The sequence below is a fragment of the Bos mutus genome, chromosome 8 (assembly GCF_027580195.1).
Source record: "Bos mutus isolate GX-2022 chromosome 8, NWIPB_WYAK_1.1, whole genome shotgun sequence".
Lineage (NCBI taxonomy): Eukaryota > Metazoa > Chordata > Mammalia > Artiodactyla > Bovidae > Bos > Bos mutus.
This window is the reverse complement of record NC_091624.1, coordinates 13621822-13637813: the sequence shown is the minus strand read 5'-3', so window position 1 is coordinate 13637813 and position 15992 is coordinate 13621822. Positions and strand designations below refer to the sequence as shown.

Genomic DNA, 15992 nt, shown 5'->3' with positions numbered 1-15992 from the left:
GGCCGAGCCGGTGGCTGCTAGAGAATGTTGCAGTCTTAAAGACATCACCTCACCCCCCCAACCCCTGCCGCCACCCCACTGACCAGTCCTTACCTCTCTGAGTTCCTGACTTCCAAGGCATCTCTTTGACTGTTGCCCTTGCCCCTCTGAGAGCATTTCTAGTTCTTAAAGCATGTTGTCATTCATGAGTTCCTTTCATCCCTATAAGAACCTTGTGTGGTAGTTAGCTATCTCTTCCCCAGTGTACAAATAGAAAACTTCAGCTCAGAGCAGTTAAGTGACTTTTCTGAGGTCACACAGAAAGTGGCGGAGTTAGGATTAGGACCTAGTGTTGAGATTTTGCCTGGTGCTCTTCCCATTCTACCTTGAGCTGTTTTGAGGAAAGGCTGTCTGTCCATGATGCCCCAGCTGGAAGGGTTACATTGGGTAAGGAGCAATTTTTTGTTGTTGTTGAAGTATAGTTGATTTATAATGCTGTGTTAATTTCTGGAGTGATTCAGTAATATGTATGCATGTGTATATGCATGTATATAAATATAATTTTTCAGATTATTTTACATTATAGGTTATTGAGTGATATTGAATATCTTATAGTTTCCTGTATAAGGTCCTATACAGTAGGACCTTGTTGTTAATCTACTTTATATATAGTAATTCGTATCTGCTAATCCCAAACTCCTAGTGTATCCCCCTCTTTTCCCCTTTGGTAATTATAAATTTTTTCTATGTGAGTCTGTTTCTGTTTTATAAACATGTTCATTTCTATCATTTTTTTGATATTAGTGATATCATATGATATTTGATATTTTTCTTCCTCTGTCTGACTTACTTCACTTAGTATGATAATCTCTAGATCCAACTATGTTGCTACAAATGACATTATTTCATTCTTTTTTATGGCTAAGTTATATTCTATTGTGGGCTTCCTAGGTAGCTCAGGGGTAAAGAATCTGCCTTCCAATGCAGGAGATGTGGGTTCAATCTCTGGACTGGGAAGATCCCCTGGAGAAGGAAATGGCAACCCACTCCAGTCATCTTGCCTAGGAAATCCCATGGACAGAGGAACCTGGCAGGCTACAGTCCATGGGGTCGCAAAAGAGTCAGACATGACTTAGCAACTAAACAACAGCAATATTCTGCTGTGTGTATCTGTGTATCTGTGTAGCTGTGTGTGTGTCTGTGTGTGTGTATATATGTATGTGCCACATCTTTATCCATTCATCTGGCAATGTATATTTTAGGTTGTTTCCATATCTTGGCTATTGTGAATAATGTTGCTATGAACATCGAGGAAGGTGTGTATCTTTTCAAATTAGAGTTTTCTCCAGATATATGCCCAGGAGTGGGATTGATCTGGATCTGCCTGGATCATATAGTAACTCTAATTTTAGTTTTTTTTTAAGGAACCTCCATACTGTTTTCCATAGTGGCTACGCAAATTGACATTCCCACTTACAGTGTAGGAGGGTTCCCTCTTCTCCATGACCTCAGGAAGGAGCAATTTTTGAGACTTTCTGGCTATTACCTCTCGGTGAGAACAGCTCTAAGGGGGCCAAACCCAAGTTGGACCCATGTTGCCAGTGTATGGAGGGTGGGCAATGGCAGCAGGGGGCAGCGTGCAGAATTGAATCGCTGGACTTCCAAAGGGCATCAGAGGGGCTCAGCATACATAAGTGGTAGGAGCTGAAGCTCGGTTTTCCCAATTTCATTATTCATTCCCCAAACAGGAGGGCACACAGGATTTACCTGATAGGTCGCTGTCCCTGCACAGACAACCCCCTAGAAAATCTCTGTCTTGTCAGCAGTGCTGACTTGCAGAATGAGTACGATGTGATCACATCACGGTTAACAATGAAAGCGTCGATGGCCACACTGCAAAACAGGATTCGAAGCTGACGGGGCACTTCATGGTCATTGTTCTAAGGCAAACTAGACTGGCCCCTAAGCTCTCTGAGAAGCCCGTGACCTGATTGTGTCCACTGGCATCAGACAGCCAGATGGGACTTCCCAAAGAGTTTTCCACTTTGTAGCTAATTCACTCCCAAACCTTGAGTCATTTACACCAAGGAGCACCTTTCATATGTGGGCATGTAGCTTTCTTCCTAAACACTCCACTTCCCAAACACTTAAGCTTTTCTTTCCATCTTTTCCTTGGACTTAATTTGTGTCCTCTTAAGTATTCCCTTGTCATTCCTTCTTATTTATAAGTATTAAATTGACTCACTCCAAAACATAAGGCTGTAGGTGTCTATGAATCATTAAAGGGAGAGCCTGGTAATGAAATTTCTAGGTAATAAATGACACGGAGCAGAATCCTTCCTCTTGAAAGATGAAAGAGAAGTACCTATTCATGTGGGGGACTTAAAGACTATTGATAGTTCACCCCTTTTCTTAAAAGAAAAGCCTACATCATAAAAACAAAAACAAACCAAGCTAACATAAATACAGTCAAGTCACTTACTTGATTTGGCCTGTGACGGTGTTAACGAAGTGGCAGTTGGAATAATTAGGACCTGCCATCACTGGAGCACCAACTGCGGTCAGTCTCGTGAATTTTCAATCTATCTTGATTCCCTGCAATATCCCTATGAGGTTAGAGTTGTTTTCCTCCATTACAGATGAGGATATTGAGCTAAGGGAATTCAATTTGTGCCACTGGTCAGTCCCAGTACCGGGATTCTAACTTGTCTTTACAGCTCATGCCTTTTCTCTGTGTCATACCTACCTCCTAATCCCACTTTTCAAAATGTTTATCAACATCCGAATGTCCCAGCAAGGTGAAGGTGGGATGACCCCTAACCATCCAGATCTTGTTCCTCTATTCTCTCCTTATTGCCCTTGGTTTCTTCTAGAAATTCACAGTGTTGATCAGCTGACATTGCCAAGGCTCGTGCTGCTGTTCATGGGGTCGAAAAGAGCTGGACATGACTTAGTGACTGAACAATAACAAGTCCCAAGGCTAGCCCAGAGAAAAGGAAGCCATCAAATGGAAGTTCTACTGTTCATTTCTAGATGGTTTTCCAGTTTCTCATTGTGATTCTTCTATGTAGAGAGCTTCGACAGTCTATGCTTTAAGGGACATCCCGCCTAGTTTATTTCCCACACTGGAGCTCTGTTTTCTAACTTCTTTATCTTTCTTGCACCATGGGGACTCTCTCTACGGACCTGTCATTTGAATCCCATTGAGAAAAACATCACATACGTGAAATCCCATCAACTTCCCCAAATTGTTCACAACCACAGGAGCCAAAAGGGCTCTCAGCACCATTCCCGTCCTTTTGATTCTGTGCAGCCATATGTTTTGAATGACCATGGATTCTCACAGATCTTAGGCAAAAGAGAGCTGATACAAATACAAGCATTTTGGACCACCTGGCATTCCTTTGAAAATTACTTTTGTCAAAGGAAAGCTTCAGGTTACTCCGAAATTTCACACTCTTAGCTTCTGTTCAGCAAAACTTTAACTCACTCAGTGGGTCTTGGCGAGTCATTTCCCTCTCAGTTTTCAGAACTCCTGTTTTCCCCACAGAGAATAGGTTTGATCATCTGTGGTTCCCAAAGGACTCATGCCCTAAAATAGATTCTGCAATTTTTATTACCAAAGCATCTATTTTGCAAATCGAGCATTCTGTATTCTCTCCATACAATGCTTTGCAATACAGCATCTATCAGAAAAACCATCAAACAATACGGGTAGTGCTTATGCAATGTGGTTTAATGTCCCAGCAAGAACTAGTGATTTGTTACACACATTATGCACCCATTGTAATAGATCTTTTGAGATTTCAAATGTGTGGAGGGCAAAAAGTCATCCATATTAGCACTAGACTAGGAATTCTTTGTAATACCAAGCCATTGCCTCATGTCTAGTATAGAATAACTACACAATAAAAGTTTATGAAAGAAGTGGTGCAACTTGGGTTATAAATGTCTGTGTTTGTAATGGTTTTGATGATTTTAAAATGCTAAAATTCAGAGATTTGAGGGGAGAAGTGCTGGAAGAGGAGAAAATGTTTTCCCTCTACTCTTCACATGTCTTCCTGTTTCACTTAGGGTTCTTAGTCACAAGCAACAGAAACTGATTTGAGTTGCTAGGAGCAGAGAAGGCATAAATTGAAAGTGCATTTTTTTTTTTTTTGAAAGTGCATTTATCACGTAGTTTGAAGAATAGCTGGGAAGATGAGAAGAGGCTTGAGCAATGGGCAGGACCAAAGATGAGCAGAAGCCTGAGAGAATTCTCTAATGCTGTGTCTTCAAGGCCCTTGGCCAGTGCACATACCTCACAACCTCGATTGCGTGCCATGTCATAACTTCCAGGGACCTGGGAAGCAAGAGCCTGGCATTTCCCAGCTTCTGTGTTGGGAACTGTCTCTGACTCTCTCTATGGCTTGTGGTATGGGAATTCCCCTAAAGATGGAAAGGGCTTCACAAATTGGGCAGCCAAAAAATATGGAAGAGTCTGCTCCATTTCCACCTGGACATGTCCCCAGGGTCGAGCATTCTGAATTTCTTCTCCCCTTTGACCTTTTGCCATAGCTGCTTTGACAGTCCTCAACACTTGGTGAACATGACCACTGCATATCTTTGGTCCCAGGCAGTTGAAAGCCACTGAGGAAGTAAGCACAACTGGTCAAAGAGTTTTCTATCTATTCCTAGTAAACCCAATTAGTTCAATGGTTCATCCCTAACCCCTACCTCACCCCATAGATATTTAATTCTATACATGTATCCAGAGAAATGTGACCCAGGAGACTCTAATGCATATTTCTGATTAAGAATCATGTCTTAATATTCCCCATATCCCACAGTTTCTTTACCAACCATTTCTATTTCTTTGAAGTCCCACCTATCTCAACCAAAGACACTTCCATCAGCTGAGAAAACTAGGCTTCTGATATATGCTCACTCAACTTCTCTCTCCTTCAACTAAAATGTCTTCACCCTTACTCATTCCATCTTTTGTCCTCTTTCATTTTCCCTTCTTTCCAAGGCTAACCTGGCCACCAGAGCGTGTTTGGATGCCCTCTGATCTAATCTGAGACCTAACTCTTATCTTCCCTTTTGACTATGTCTTTGGTCTCACTTCCCTGATACCTAATTCCCTTTGATTCTGAAACATTCAAGTCTCACCTCATATAACAACCCTCTAACTTGCCTTTGCTTCCCATAGACTGCTTCCAGGTCTCCCCAACGCCCTTATCTTCCATATCCAAAGACCTTAAAAGAGTGTTTTGTACTCCAGGATGCTCCTTTCCCACCTCTCATTCATTCTTAACTCTCTGTCACTGCTTATAAGCTCGCCCTGTACACACACACAGCTCTTCCCATGCCACCCATGGTTTCCTGGCTGCCCAAGGCTCTTCTTGGTCTGCAGCATTTTTTTTAAACCTCCCCAAACCATCTGACCCCGTTGAAAAACCTTTTTTTCCCATTGTGATTTTTCGTAGAAATATCCATCTTGATTTTTCCTTTTCATCCTCAGATGACACTTCCTCAGCCTCCTTTGCTGGACTTTCTCTTCTTGTTGTTTGTTCTGTTTTCTCACTCTGGCCATTCACATTTCTTGAGCTAGAACCGCAATGTAGATGACAGCCAGATGCATGTTCCCTGATTCTTCTATCTTGAGATGCAAAGCTTTCAAACTGGTCACTTCCCAAAGGTGTCTAAGCCCTTTGGGGGCTTGGCATCTCACCTTCCATCATGCCTTTTAAAAATTTATCATAGTAAAATATACGTAACATAAAACTGATCATTTAAGAGTATGGTTCAGTGACATTAGGTCCATTCACGTCATTGTGTTCTTCTAATTCCTTTTTAATATCTGTATCACTGGAGGGGAAAGGACCACTTATTCACCACTGAGGCTTGCCTCCTCTTCATATGACTGGCTGAGCCTGGTGCCTGGTGGTTATGAATGTGGGCTCTGGAGGTCTGAGCTGAGCTGAAATCCCAGCTCTGTGACTTTGACTGAGTCCTTCAACCTCTCTGGTCTCACTTTGCTCATCTTGTTATTCTCTGCTCTAGCTGGGTACACTGTCACTCTGCTGAAGTACTGACAGCTTTGTTTATCTGTGAGCAAACACCCTCAAAAGACTTGTCCTCTGGAGATGGCGCTGGATGTAAAGAGAAAATGCAGCGTTTGAAGAAAGTGATGGGTCTTAGCCAGAAAGAAGTTCTGGATATACTGGAGAGGGATGTCAAATCTGGTGTTGGCTTGGATTTATGACCCAAACAGCTCCACCGATGCCTGTTATAAAAAGAAAGGGAAAACAATCAATCAGTTAAACTGCTTCAGTCTTTGGGAAGAGTAGTAATTGCTCTTCAAGTGACAGGTGAAACCTCCCTGAACGTTGAAAAGGTGATTTAGTAGAAACTGTAAGAATTTTCCCAGGAAAGAGGTAATTTAAAGAAATTTGATGTGCATACCTTTAAAAATGCCTTAAGTCTTACATTTATCAGATCAAGCACTTGAATAGGTCACACTGGTTTCTCCCCCACCCTACCTCCTTATGTTTATTTCATTTTATGAAGGAAAGTTTGCTTATGAATGTTGGAAATTCTAGCAGCCTCCTCCTGGATGGTAGGAGGTATTTTGTTTGTTTTTGCCTTTTATTTCCTTTTAGACTGGATCTTCTCCATCTCTTATATCCAGCCCAGGGCGTGGCATAAAGGATGCACTTTAGTACTGTCTCCTGTTTTAGTAAACTGAAAATGAAAGTTGCTCAGCTATGTCCGACTCTTTGGGACCCGGTGGACTATACTGTCCATGGAATTCTCCAGGCCAGAATACTGGAGTGGGTAGCCATTCCCTTCTCCAGGGGATCTTCCCAATCCAGGGGTCGAACCCAGGTCTCCCGTTTTAGTAAAGAAGAGGTAAAATATTTTAATGACCAGATCCTACTTTTCCTTTAAGAGACTGAGTATATAAGTAACAATTCTCAGTGTTTCAGCCCAGAACATTGCAGGATAATGTTAAGAACAGATTGCCCTTTACAAAGGACCTTTATATACTTTATCTCATTCAGCACTTCCCTTTTCAGATGAGGAAACTGAGGTTCAGAGTGGTTAAATGACTTGCCCAAGGCTTTACAGCTATTAAGTGGTCAAACCTGGCCAAAGAAGCACCTATAACTACAAAATCTGCACCTACAAACTCGTGGTTGTCTTTCTAACCCACATTTGACCCCACAGAGGGATGGCCTATGTTCAGCTGTACGCTGTCCTTGGCCAACTTGACCGCCGAGGATCCTGCCATCTGAGGCATGTGGGCAAGGTAGCCCTTCCCAGTGGGAAATGTCCCCATGTCGAGTTCAGGCTTTTGACACGAGCCAGAAGGCAGGACGTGCTGGGGCCGGGCTTTCTACCTGAGGCCCTTGGGCTGAGGTCTGCAGGTCCCCAGTGAGCACGTGTCCACCTGGGCGCACCAACCCAGCGTCCTAGCGGTTCCCGTGCGCCCCGGGTGCCCACCCGCACGCGCGGTGCCTGGCCGCTCCTGGGGGAGCCCCCACTCCCTGCGGCTTCAGCCCGGGTGGCTCCCGCCCGCCTAGAGCCGCCCGGGGGCCGTGGCCGCGGGTCCCCCACACCCCAGGGGCGGAGCGAGGCGCGGAGACGTCAGGGCGGAGAACGAGCGCGGGGCGAGCGCGCCCTCCCGGCGGCTGCCCGCGGCCCACGTCCCCGACTGGCGCGGCCGGCGGCCGGGAGATGCAGGGAGCGGCAGCGCTGGGGCGCAGCCAGGCGGCGGGCCGGGCGGGGGCCAGACGCTGAGACGGGCGAGCCAGCCGCGCGCACAGCTCTGCCCGCCACCCCCGGAGCAGATCCCCGGCCGCCCGTAGGCTTTCCGTGGGGTTCTAGCAAAGCTCCCCCCCGGGGTGCCCATCAATTTCCTCGGGTGACTACAGCGTGTGTTTTGTTTTTCTTTCTTCTTTCCCTCGCTGTGTGCCCTTCTCCAGGATGGCAGAGGCGGAATTGCACAAGGAAAGGCTGCAAGCCATAGCAGTAAGTCCACTTTCATTTTATTTTCTTGCTCTATTGTCTGGGATGGGAAAGGACCCCGAGTGCGGCGGGGCCGTCGACATTCCAGCACAGTAGCCACAGGACATGTGTTTTGGGGATAAAAGTCTGTCAAGGCTCAGCTACGCTGCGTTTTATTTTATAGTCTGTAGATGGAAAGCCCCAGGGCGCGCTTTGGGCTGGGGATTTGAATGTGGAAGACTGGCTTAGAAATAAGATGCTTGCTATTGGGTTTTGGGGAAAGACGAAAGAGAAGCATGGGGCGGGAGGGGGGACAATTCCTAGAATATTACCACCCAGTGCTCACTAATATTCTGACTTCAGATGCTGGAGAAGGCGGGAACGGTCACCAAAAACTGTGACTTCCACGCTCTCTGCGGAAGCTGTTGGTCTGCTAAGTGAAAAACCAGCAGTCCACTCCGCTGCCAGCCACGCGGTAGAACCTCCTCCCTGAAACCGAGAGTATTCATTTTCCCTGTTCTGTTTGAAATTGACAAGGGCACTGGCACAAAGCCACCACCTTGGGTGAGAGGAAGGTCTGGGGACTTCTTGGAACAACTGGGTCCTGGGAATAATATTCCAAGAGAGCCTCCTTCTTATCTGTGGTTCCTCAACCTATTTTCAGCATACAAAGGAACAACCAGTTTGGGCAAAGTTTAAGTGCACTCTCAGAAAAGTGTACCCAATGTGCATCTTGAGTATAAAGGAGAGCTCTCCAAGGCTGCCTAAATTTGAGTGGTCCTGCCCCAGTGTTGCCAATGATCCACAGATGTGGTATTTTTACTAGGGCCACCGCAGCTGGATTATATATTTCTTTTGCAGATGAAGGAATGATTACTGCTGCTCTATGAAATAATAGCAATTAAAAGAGAAGCTCCTTTAACATATTGGCATAAAAGAATCTCCAGACATTCTTCTACCTAAGTAAATTTTTTTTTGTCCAGGAGTTCCCTGGAAACACATATGAATTTGTTGGAGAAACAGCGTGTAATGTTTTGGAAGCAAAGTATATTAAAATGTTTTCAAAATCCTTTGGACGGATTCTTCACTGGGAAATGCACACAGGCTCTTCTTTTTCTTTTGAAGAAGCATTTGATGTGGTCTCTGTGGCTCTGAGACCCTCTTTATCAAAGTCTTCAAATCTTAAATGTCTTGGAGACTTCACAGCTGAAGCGAGAAAGACGTTTGTTGGCATTGTTGAATGCTATAGCTTTTTTTGTCTGTTGGGCAATCTTTGAACTTGGTGTTTAGAACTCAGGAAGGCTTTCCCCCCTCCTGCCCCACCTTTTTTTCCCTTTCCCTCTGAGTGTGTGTATTTTGATGGTTAGTGAAGTTGTTTGTTTTCTAGAGTTTGTGGCCAGGCAGTGTGGCCAGTATGTCATGAACTGGGTAAGAATGGAGATATTCAGTTCTTGGTGCCATGTAGCTGGTGGATGTTTTATATAAACTGAATAATAGGCTGCTTTAACTGTCCATGTAGTGGCTGCTCCAGAGAGCATTCCATTGCTCCCATCAGTGGCCGCTGAAGGTTTCCAACAGTTGTCACATTTTCTGCCTTTGCATGACCAGCTTGTCTGGATGCCTGAGGAACAGCTGGGCCTCATGAAAGGGCTCGCTTTCCGAACAGGGAGCCAGTAGCAGCTTACACTTGGGCCACCCTTTGCCACGTGAGGCTGGGTCATTCCCAGCAGAGGCTAAATGGATTTTTGAGAAGGGTCTAGCCAGCCTTCTGGGATTCTTACGCCCGTGCAGTTGTGGAATTGAGTTTGTCCTGTACTTGGGAAACTGTAAATGATTCTCATGAATGATTCTGCCCAACGAACATATCTTAGTGCAGATTTTCTAACAGCAAATTAACTCTGTGTATGTGTGAGAGAGAGAGGGAATTGAGGGGGGGGTGGAGGCGCTTGTGACCATGTCAGCTGTTCTGTATCCTGCTTTGACCTAATGCATACTCTCCAAAATTTGCAAACCCTGAGTCTGTCTGCCACCTTCCTAGGGTTCTCAGGGGGCCCTCAGGAGCTCATGAGCCTGCTCCCAGAGCCTAGTCCTCCTGAAGTCTCTCTGGAGATGTGAAGGAGGAAGAGCAATGACTCTATCTCTTCACCAACTTGGGCGCCTCTCCAAGAGGAGATTCTCACCTGTAGGTTCTTGAATACTCTTCAGTCTACACCCTGGTCCCTTCATCTGTAAAGAGGGCTCATGAGTTCTGCTCTAGGGGCTGGCTGTAAGGTTTAGATATGGTGCAGGTGAAGGGCCTGGCATGCAGGGGCCAGCTGATGATCTTCAGCCAGAGCCGCCCATTCCTGTCTACCTGCTGCCTTGTCCTTGTGAGGACAAGAGGAAACATCTCTGAAACATAAAGAGCTTGAACGACCTTCTGTATCCTCTCCTTTACTCAATTGAAGGCCAGGGCTCGGCCCAGCATCAATTCCATCAGCTCCTCAGACCCAGGTGCAGAGATATGACTGGAGTATTCAGCCATCCAGCAGGTATTTACAAAGTGTCGTCTCTTGGAAGAAAGTGACAATGCCAAAAAGTCAGTGTCCCTAAGTTTCAGTCATCAGAGGGAAGACTTTGCCCTTTGCACACTTAAGTTCTGAAAAGGACCGATGTCCTGTGACCTATGTCACGTGATCATTGGTGGGATTTCCCCCTGCCACCTCCAGGGAATAAAATACTCAGAAACTATGAGTGCTTTAATTGAATCTTCCAGTTGAGTCCAGAGACTAATCAATGAGAAAAGATGAATCTCATCCTATTTCCTGCCAAAAGCGGAGCAAATGTTGACAAGTGTCTCTACTCCCAGGCTCTCATTCCATCAGTAGGGATGTTCCCAAAGCTGGAATTTTAGGAGAAAGCAAAATAATTCTGAGGCAGGATGAATGTGAGTGGTTATTCCAGGGAATAATAATACAATTGCCATTTCTTGACCACCTTCTGTTCAGCAAGGCCCTGTGTGTCATGCTTCTTTTCTTAACTTCAAGTTAATGGTTTAACATAAACAATTTCTAGCCAGTGGAAGGAGTACTTATGCAAATAAGCACACAGGTGGAGCAGGTAAACCAAGGAGCTGTAGAACACTTCCCCAGAGAGAGATTTGAGTGGGTCGTAGAGATTTGGTATAATAAAATATAAAATAACACACATACTTCCCCATGAGCAGAAGGAATGTATTTAGTTGTTTGTTGTTAGTTTATCATTTATTTGGAACAGGTAGTAGAAGAAAGGGAACGCCAACCGCGTGAAGTTAAGTCAGTAGCCAAAGGCACCAACTCAGCGATAAGACTCAAGTGCATTTTTAACACAGATGATGTCATTTAATCCTGATGAGCTAATGGGGGAGGAACGTCTAGATTATCCATGTTTTAAAGAGCCCAACACAGAGAATGTCAAAGCCAGGATCAGAACCCAAATTGCAGGGCCCTGGAGCCTGTTTATTGACCACTGCCCAGAAATGCACCCCCCAAGATGGTAGCAGCATCTTGAGCTCCGCCCATGAGCTCGCTGTGTGGGTGGTTCTGGCAGCCCCTGTGCGAGCGGATGAGGGAGAAGACTGATTCAGTAGCATCGGGAAAGGCTGAGACAAACCAGGAGGCCACATCCTTTTGAGAGTCTTCCAGTGCATGGAAATACCCGATGGAAGCTCTAACCAAGTGAGTAACGGGTTCCCTCGGGGAAGAAGCCATGGCGTCTCAGTGCAAACCAGTTTTGGGGGAGGATGTTGTTATGTCTGCACGTCACAAAAAGAGGGTCTTCCTTGCGCTCAGGTGAAGATAACTGAATGTTTCAGAGAATGTCTTGAGTAAAAGCCCTCAGAGAGGTTCTCAGGCCATATGTGCTGAGGTGGCGCTAGTGGTCAAGAACCCACCTGCCAATGCAGGAGACGTAAGAGACTCAGGTTCAATCCTTGGTTCGGGAAGATTCCCTGGAGGAAGGCATGGTAACCCACTCCAGTATCCTTGCCTGGAGACTCTCATGGACAGAGGAACGTGGCGAGCTTACAGTCCATAGGGTCACAAAGAGTCAGACACGACTGAAGCAACTTGGCACACTCACAAGATGCCAATCCAACCTACGCTGGCTTTTTAGGGTATTTGGTTGCTTATTAAGAACTCGAACTCTGGAATAATAAAAACGATCTTTGGCGTTTGTGTAGCACTTTACAATTTACAAAAACCTGCATGTATTACCTTAATTCTGATCTGTGCTAGGCAGGACTCATTGTCTGCACTTTACAATAGAGTATGCAGAGGTGTCCGAAGAAGGCGATGGCACCCCACTCCAGTACTCTTGCCTGGAAAATCCCATGGATGGAGGAGCCTGGTAGGCTGCAGTCCATGGGGTCACGAAGAGTCAGACACGACTGAGCGACTTCACTTTCAGTTTTCACTTTCATGCATTGGAGAAGGAAATGGCAACCCACTCCAGTGTTCTTGCCTGGAGAATCCCAGGGACGGGGGAGCCTGGTGGGCTGCCATCTATGGGGTTGCACAGTGTCGGACACGACTGAAGTGACTTAGCAGCAGTAGCAGTAGCATGCAGAGGTCTGGGCTCACACAGTGAGAAGTAGAAGGGTTGTATCTCTCTCCTGACTCCTGATTCCTAGTATTGGTGGCATGTCTAGCTTTGGGCACGGGGTGCTCTGCTATGGGTGAGAGCTGCCTCTAGGATCCTTTAACTGGGGGCGGGGGGCAGAGGAGAGGGGGTTAGCTTTGGGGTATGTGTGCCTGGATGTGCCTCTGTGGAATCTGCCCTTTGGGGATTTCACTTTGGGCCCCTCTCCCCTTAAAACTCTCCCCCAGGGGTTGCAGTTAGTGGCCTGTGGCCTCCACCTGCTCCCATTTTCTGTCCTGAGAAGGCCTGGATGTAGGTGGGTGGCTTAGGCTGGCTCTGCCCTGTACTTGCAAAGAGACAAGGCATTTCCTTGGCTTCATCTCTCAGTGTTGTTCTTGCCTCTGAGCAGGAAGACCTTGAGTATCAGAGTTGGAATGTGGACCAAAGGCTCAGGAAACCAGTCAGCCTGCTCTGATCCAGGCCACTTGGGTTGGCCTACCTGGCTTGGGCAGAAATCCTGGCTGCCGTTTGCGTGGGATCCAGTCCAGCCTAGCTTCCCAGGTCAGGGATCCCTCAGAGGTTCTATAGACTCAAATCCAAGACTTATAGTAACACAAACTGTGGTTCTTGGGGAGACCATCCCTGTACATGTCCCGTATGAACCTCTGCATTGGCAGGCAGCTGGTAAGAGGATGGGAGAACTGAAGATGCCAGCCATACATTTGTTCATCTTCTTCCACGTAAATGGTACCCTGCTTCTAAAAGTTCAAGCTGAAGTTTAAAAAATGGTTTGCCCAGGACAGTGGTGCTGAGGAAGGGCTTGACCCAGATGACTCTGCAGGACCGCCCAGTGGATAGATGCCACTTGGGGCACATTCAGGGTCGTTGCCAGGTCTGAGAGTGCCAAGGCAGGCCTTACACAAATATGCCCAAGGGTCATACACCTCTCTGACCAGTTATTTGTACCTCTGAGTATTTCAGGCTTTAGCCTCTTGGGACAAAGAGCAGTTGCTCTGGCGAGTGCCCTGTGAAATAGACTGGTCATCATTTAAAAAGCCAAGCAGGGGGGCTTGTGGGTTATGATTTGCCAGTATTTAGAAGGAATCCAGGGCTCAGTAATAGCCCTTCTCCATTTCTCTGGGGTTTTCCAGTGCACTGGGGACCGCCACTGTTGATCCTTTGAACTACCCGAATTTCATCACTGATCCCCCTTGAGGATGTGGGTCAACTTCCTTGGCAGTAAGAGTTGGTCCTCGTGTTGAGATATTGACTGAGAGAACAAATTGCATTGATGCACAGACACAGTGGTCCCCAAGGCTGTCAGTGCCTTGCACTCTGGCAAGTAACAAGCGTGGATTCTGGCCTCCGAAAGCCTTGGCTCATATCCCGGCAGCCTTTCTGTTAGTATCTGTGTGACCTTGCTCTTCCCCAGTTTCCTCATCTATAAGGTGGGGATAATGATAGTACTAGTCTCCTGGAATTGTTTTGAAGGTTATTTGACAGGTTTCATGGGAAATACTCAGTGCAAGCTTACAGAAATCACTCAACAAAAGTTTTCTTTTTATAGTAAGTGAATCAACAAATCATAACGCACAATTTTTAAGGAGAAAATGGATGCAAAGGGTGAAAAATGAATTCTTTTCACCTCAACTGGTGAATTGCCACACTGAATTTCATGAATATAGTGACACCTTTGCAGTGCAGGAGGATACTAATAATAACAATGAAAAGGATTGTTTACAGTGAACAGGATTTGCAAGCCCAGAAGGACCTGGGAGCCAGCATGTAACATAAATGAGTGACACAGATTGAATGGGAAACTGTAAGGACCTGAAGGGAAGATACCTCTTCTCAGTGAAGGCACAGTTCATTTATACTAGATGTGAACGTGGGTCCTATGTTGTCACATCCACTGATTCTCAAGAGACAGATATCTTCCTTTTTAAAATGTGAGAACTCCCATTTCAAAATCAACTGGCTTAAAAAGTTTTTAAAAGTTTGTGGATGAAACGAAATTTCTTTTGGTCCATGGGTTGACCTTTTGTGACCTCCAGATATAAGTAGAGCTTTGAACTTTACACTGTGATTTCTTTATGCATGGGCTTATTTGGGTTTCATAAGGATGCTATGAAGTAGTACTACCAGTCCCCTTAGATCTCTCATAATGTTACAAAAGCAGGGTGCATTTTCAGCAGGGCTTTGTGAGTTTGGTGTCCAAATGTTTGGATCATTGGGAAAAGTGCATATTTGCTATATGTTGATACTAGCTCCTTTTAACCACTGACATTATTATAACTCAAAATTCATGTCTAGGTAGATGATGGCTTTCTCAAAATTGACAGAAAAGCTTAAAATACAGCATCTTGATGTGGGAAACTCCACTATCATAGAAGCATCTTTAACAAGATAGACAGACCATTTAGTGGTTAAGCCCTTGCCTTCCAATGCAGGGGGTGCGGGTTTGATCTCTGGTCAGGGAGCTCAGATTCCATATGCCTCATGACAGAAAAACCAAAACATAAAAAACAGAAGCAGTATTTTAACAAACTGGATAAAGACTTAGAACATGGTCCACATAAAAAATTAAAAAAAAAAAAGGGTAGGCAAATTTGAGCCGTCACATGTTACCAGGTGTTTGAGACGATTTTAATATATCAGCCTTGAATTACAGACAATGTAGGGTGACTCAGCTGGGCTCAGGACTTCTAATAATAGCAGCGGCTGCTACTGGACATAGACTTTTGCTATGGACATAGACTGTACCATAGCAGTGGTACAGAACCGTGATTCTCAAACTGCAGTGCATTAGGATCACCTGGAGGGCTCCTTAGACACACAGATTGCTGGGTCCTCCTCCTAGAGAGTTTGATTCAGTAGATCTGGGGTAGGGCCTGGGAATTTGCATTGCTAACAAGTTCCCAGGGTTTGCTGTTCCTAGCTGCAGCTGCTGTTCTAAGGAACACACGTTGAGTACCGCTGGTGAAGTGATAGAAGGCCAAGGGAGATGATGGCCTGGGTCTTCATAAGTATCACATACCCACTGCGACATGCCCAGGAGTTTGTGAAGTATGGATATCTTAAAGAGATGAGACGGAATAAGAGACCAAATTCAAGTGGGCTATAGCCCATGGGGTCACAAGAGAGTTGGGCGTGACTTAGTGACTAAACAATGATAACAAACCTAGCTCAGTTTGAAAGTGATGTAGTCGTGTCCCTCTTACGTCAATTGGCTGCTCAAGAGGAGATTTTGTTTGTCTTGGGTACTTGTTTTAATCTATTTGCGTGCGTGCGTGCGTGCTAAGTTGCTTCAGTCACGGTCTAACTCTTTGCAACCCCAAGAAGTATAGTCCTCCAGGCTCCTCTGCCCATGGGATTTCCCAGCAAGAATATTGGAGCAGGTTGCCATTTCCTATTCTGGGAATCTT

The 15992-nt window shown here is 45.5% G+C and overlaps 1 protein-coding gene across 3 annotated transcripts in view; it reads left to right on the top strand.

Annotated features, from left to right (window-relative positions):
• The window catches only part of PALM2AKAP2 (PALM2 and AKAP2 fusion), a 515173-nt gene that overhangs the window by 127779 nt on the left and 371402 nt on the right, over window positions 1–15992 (top strand). For 2 of the 3 annotated variants that reach the window (XM_070375129.1, XM_070375128.1), the window contains exon 2: window positions 7950–7995. In XM_070375129.1, the coding sequence (XP_070231230.1) occupies window positions 7950–7995 (46 nt within the window). Of the gene's footprint in view, window positions 1–7949; window positions 7996–15992 lie in introns of those variants that run through there. The other variant, XM_070375130.1, reaches the window with a different exon arrangement.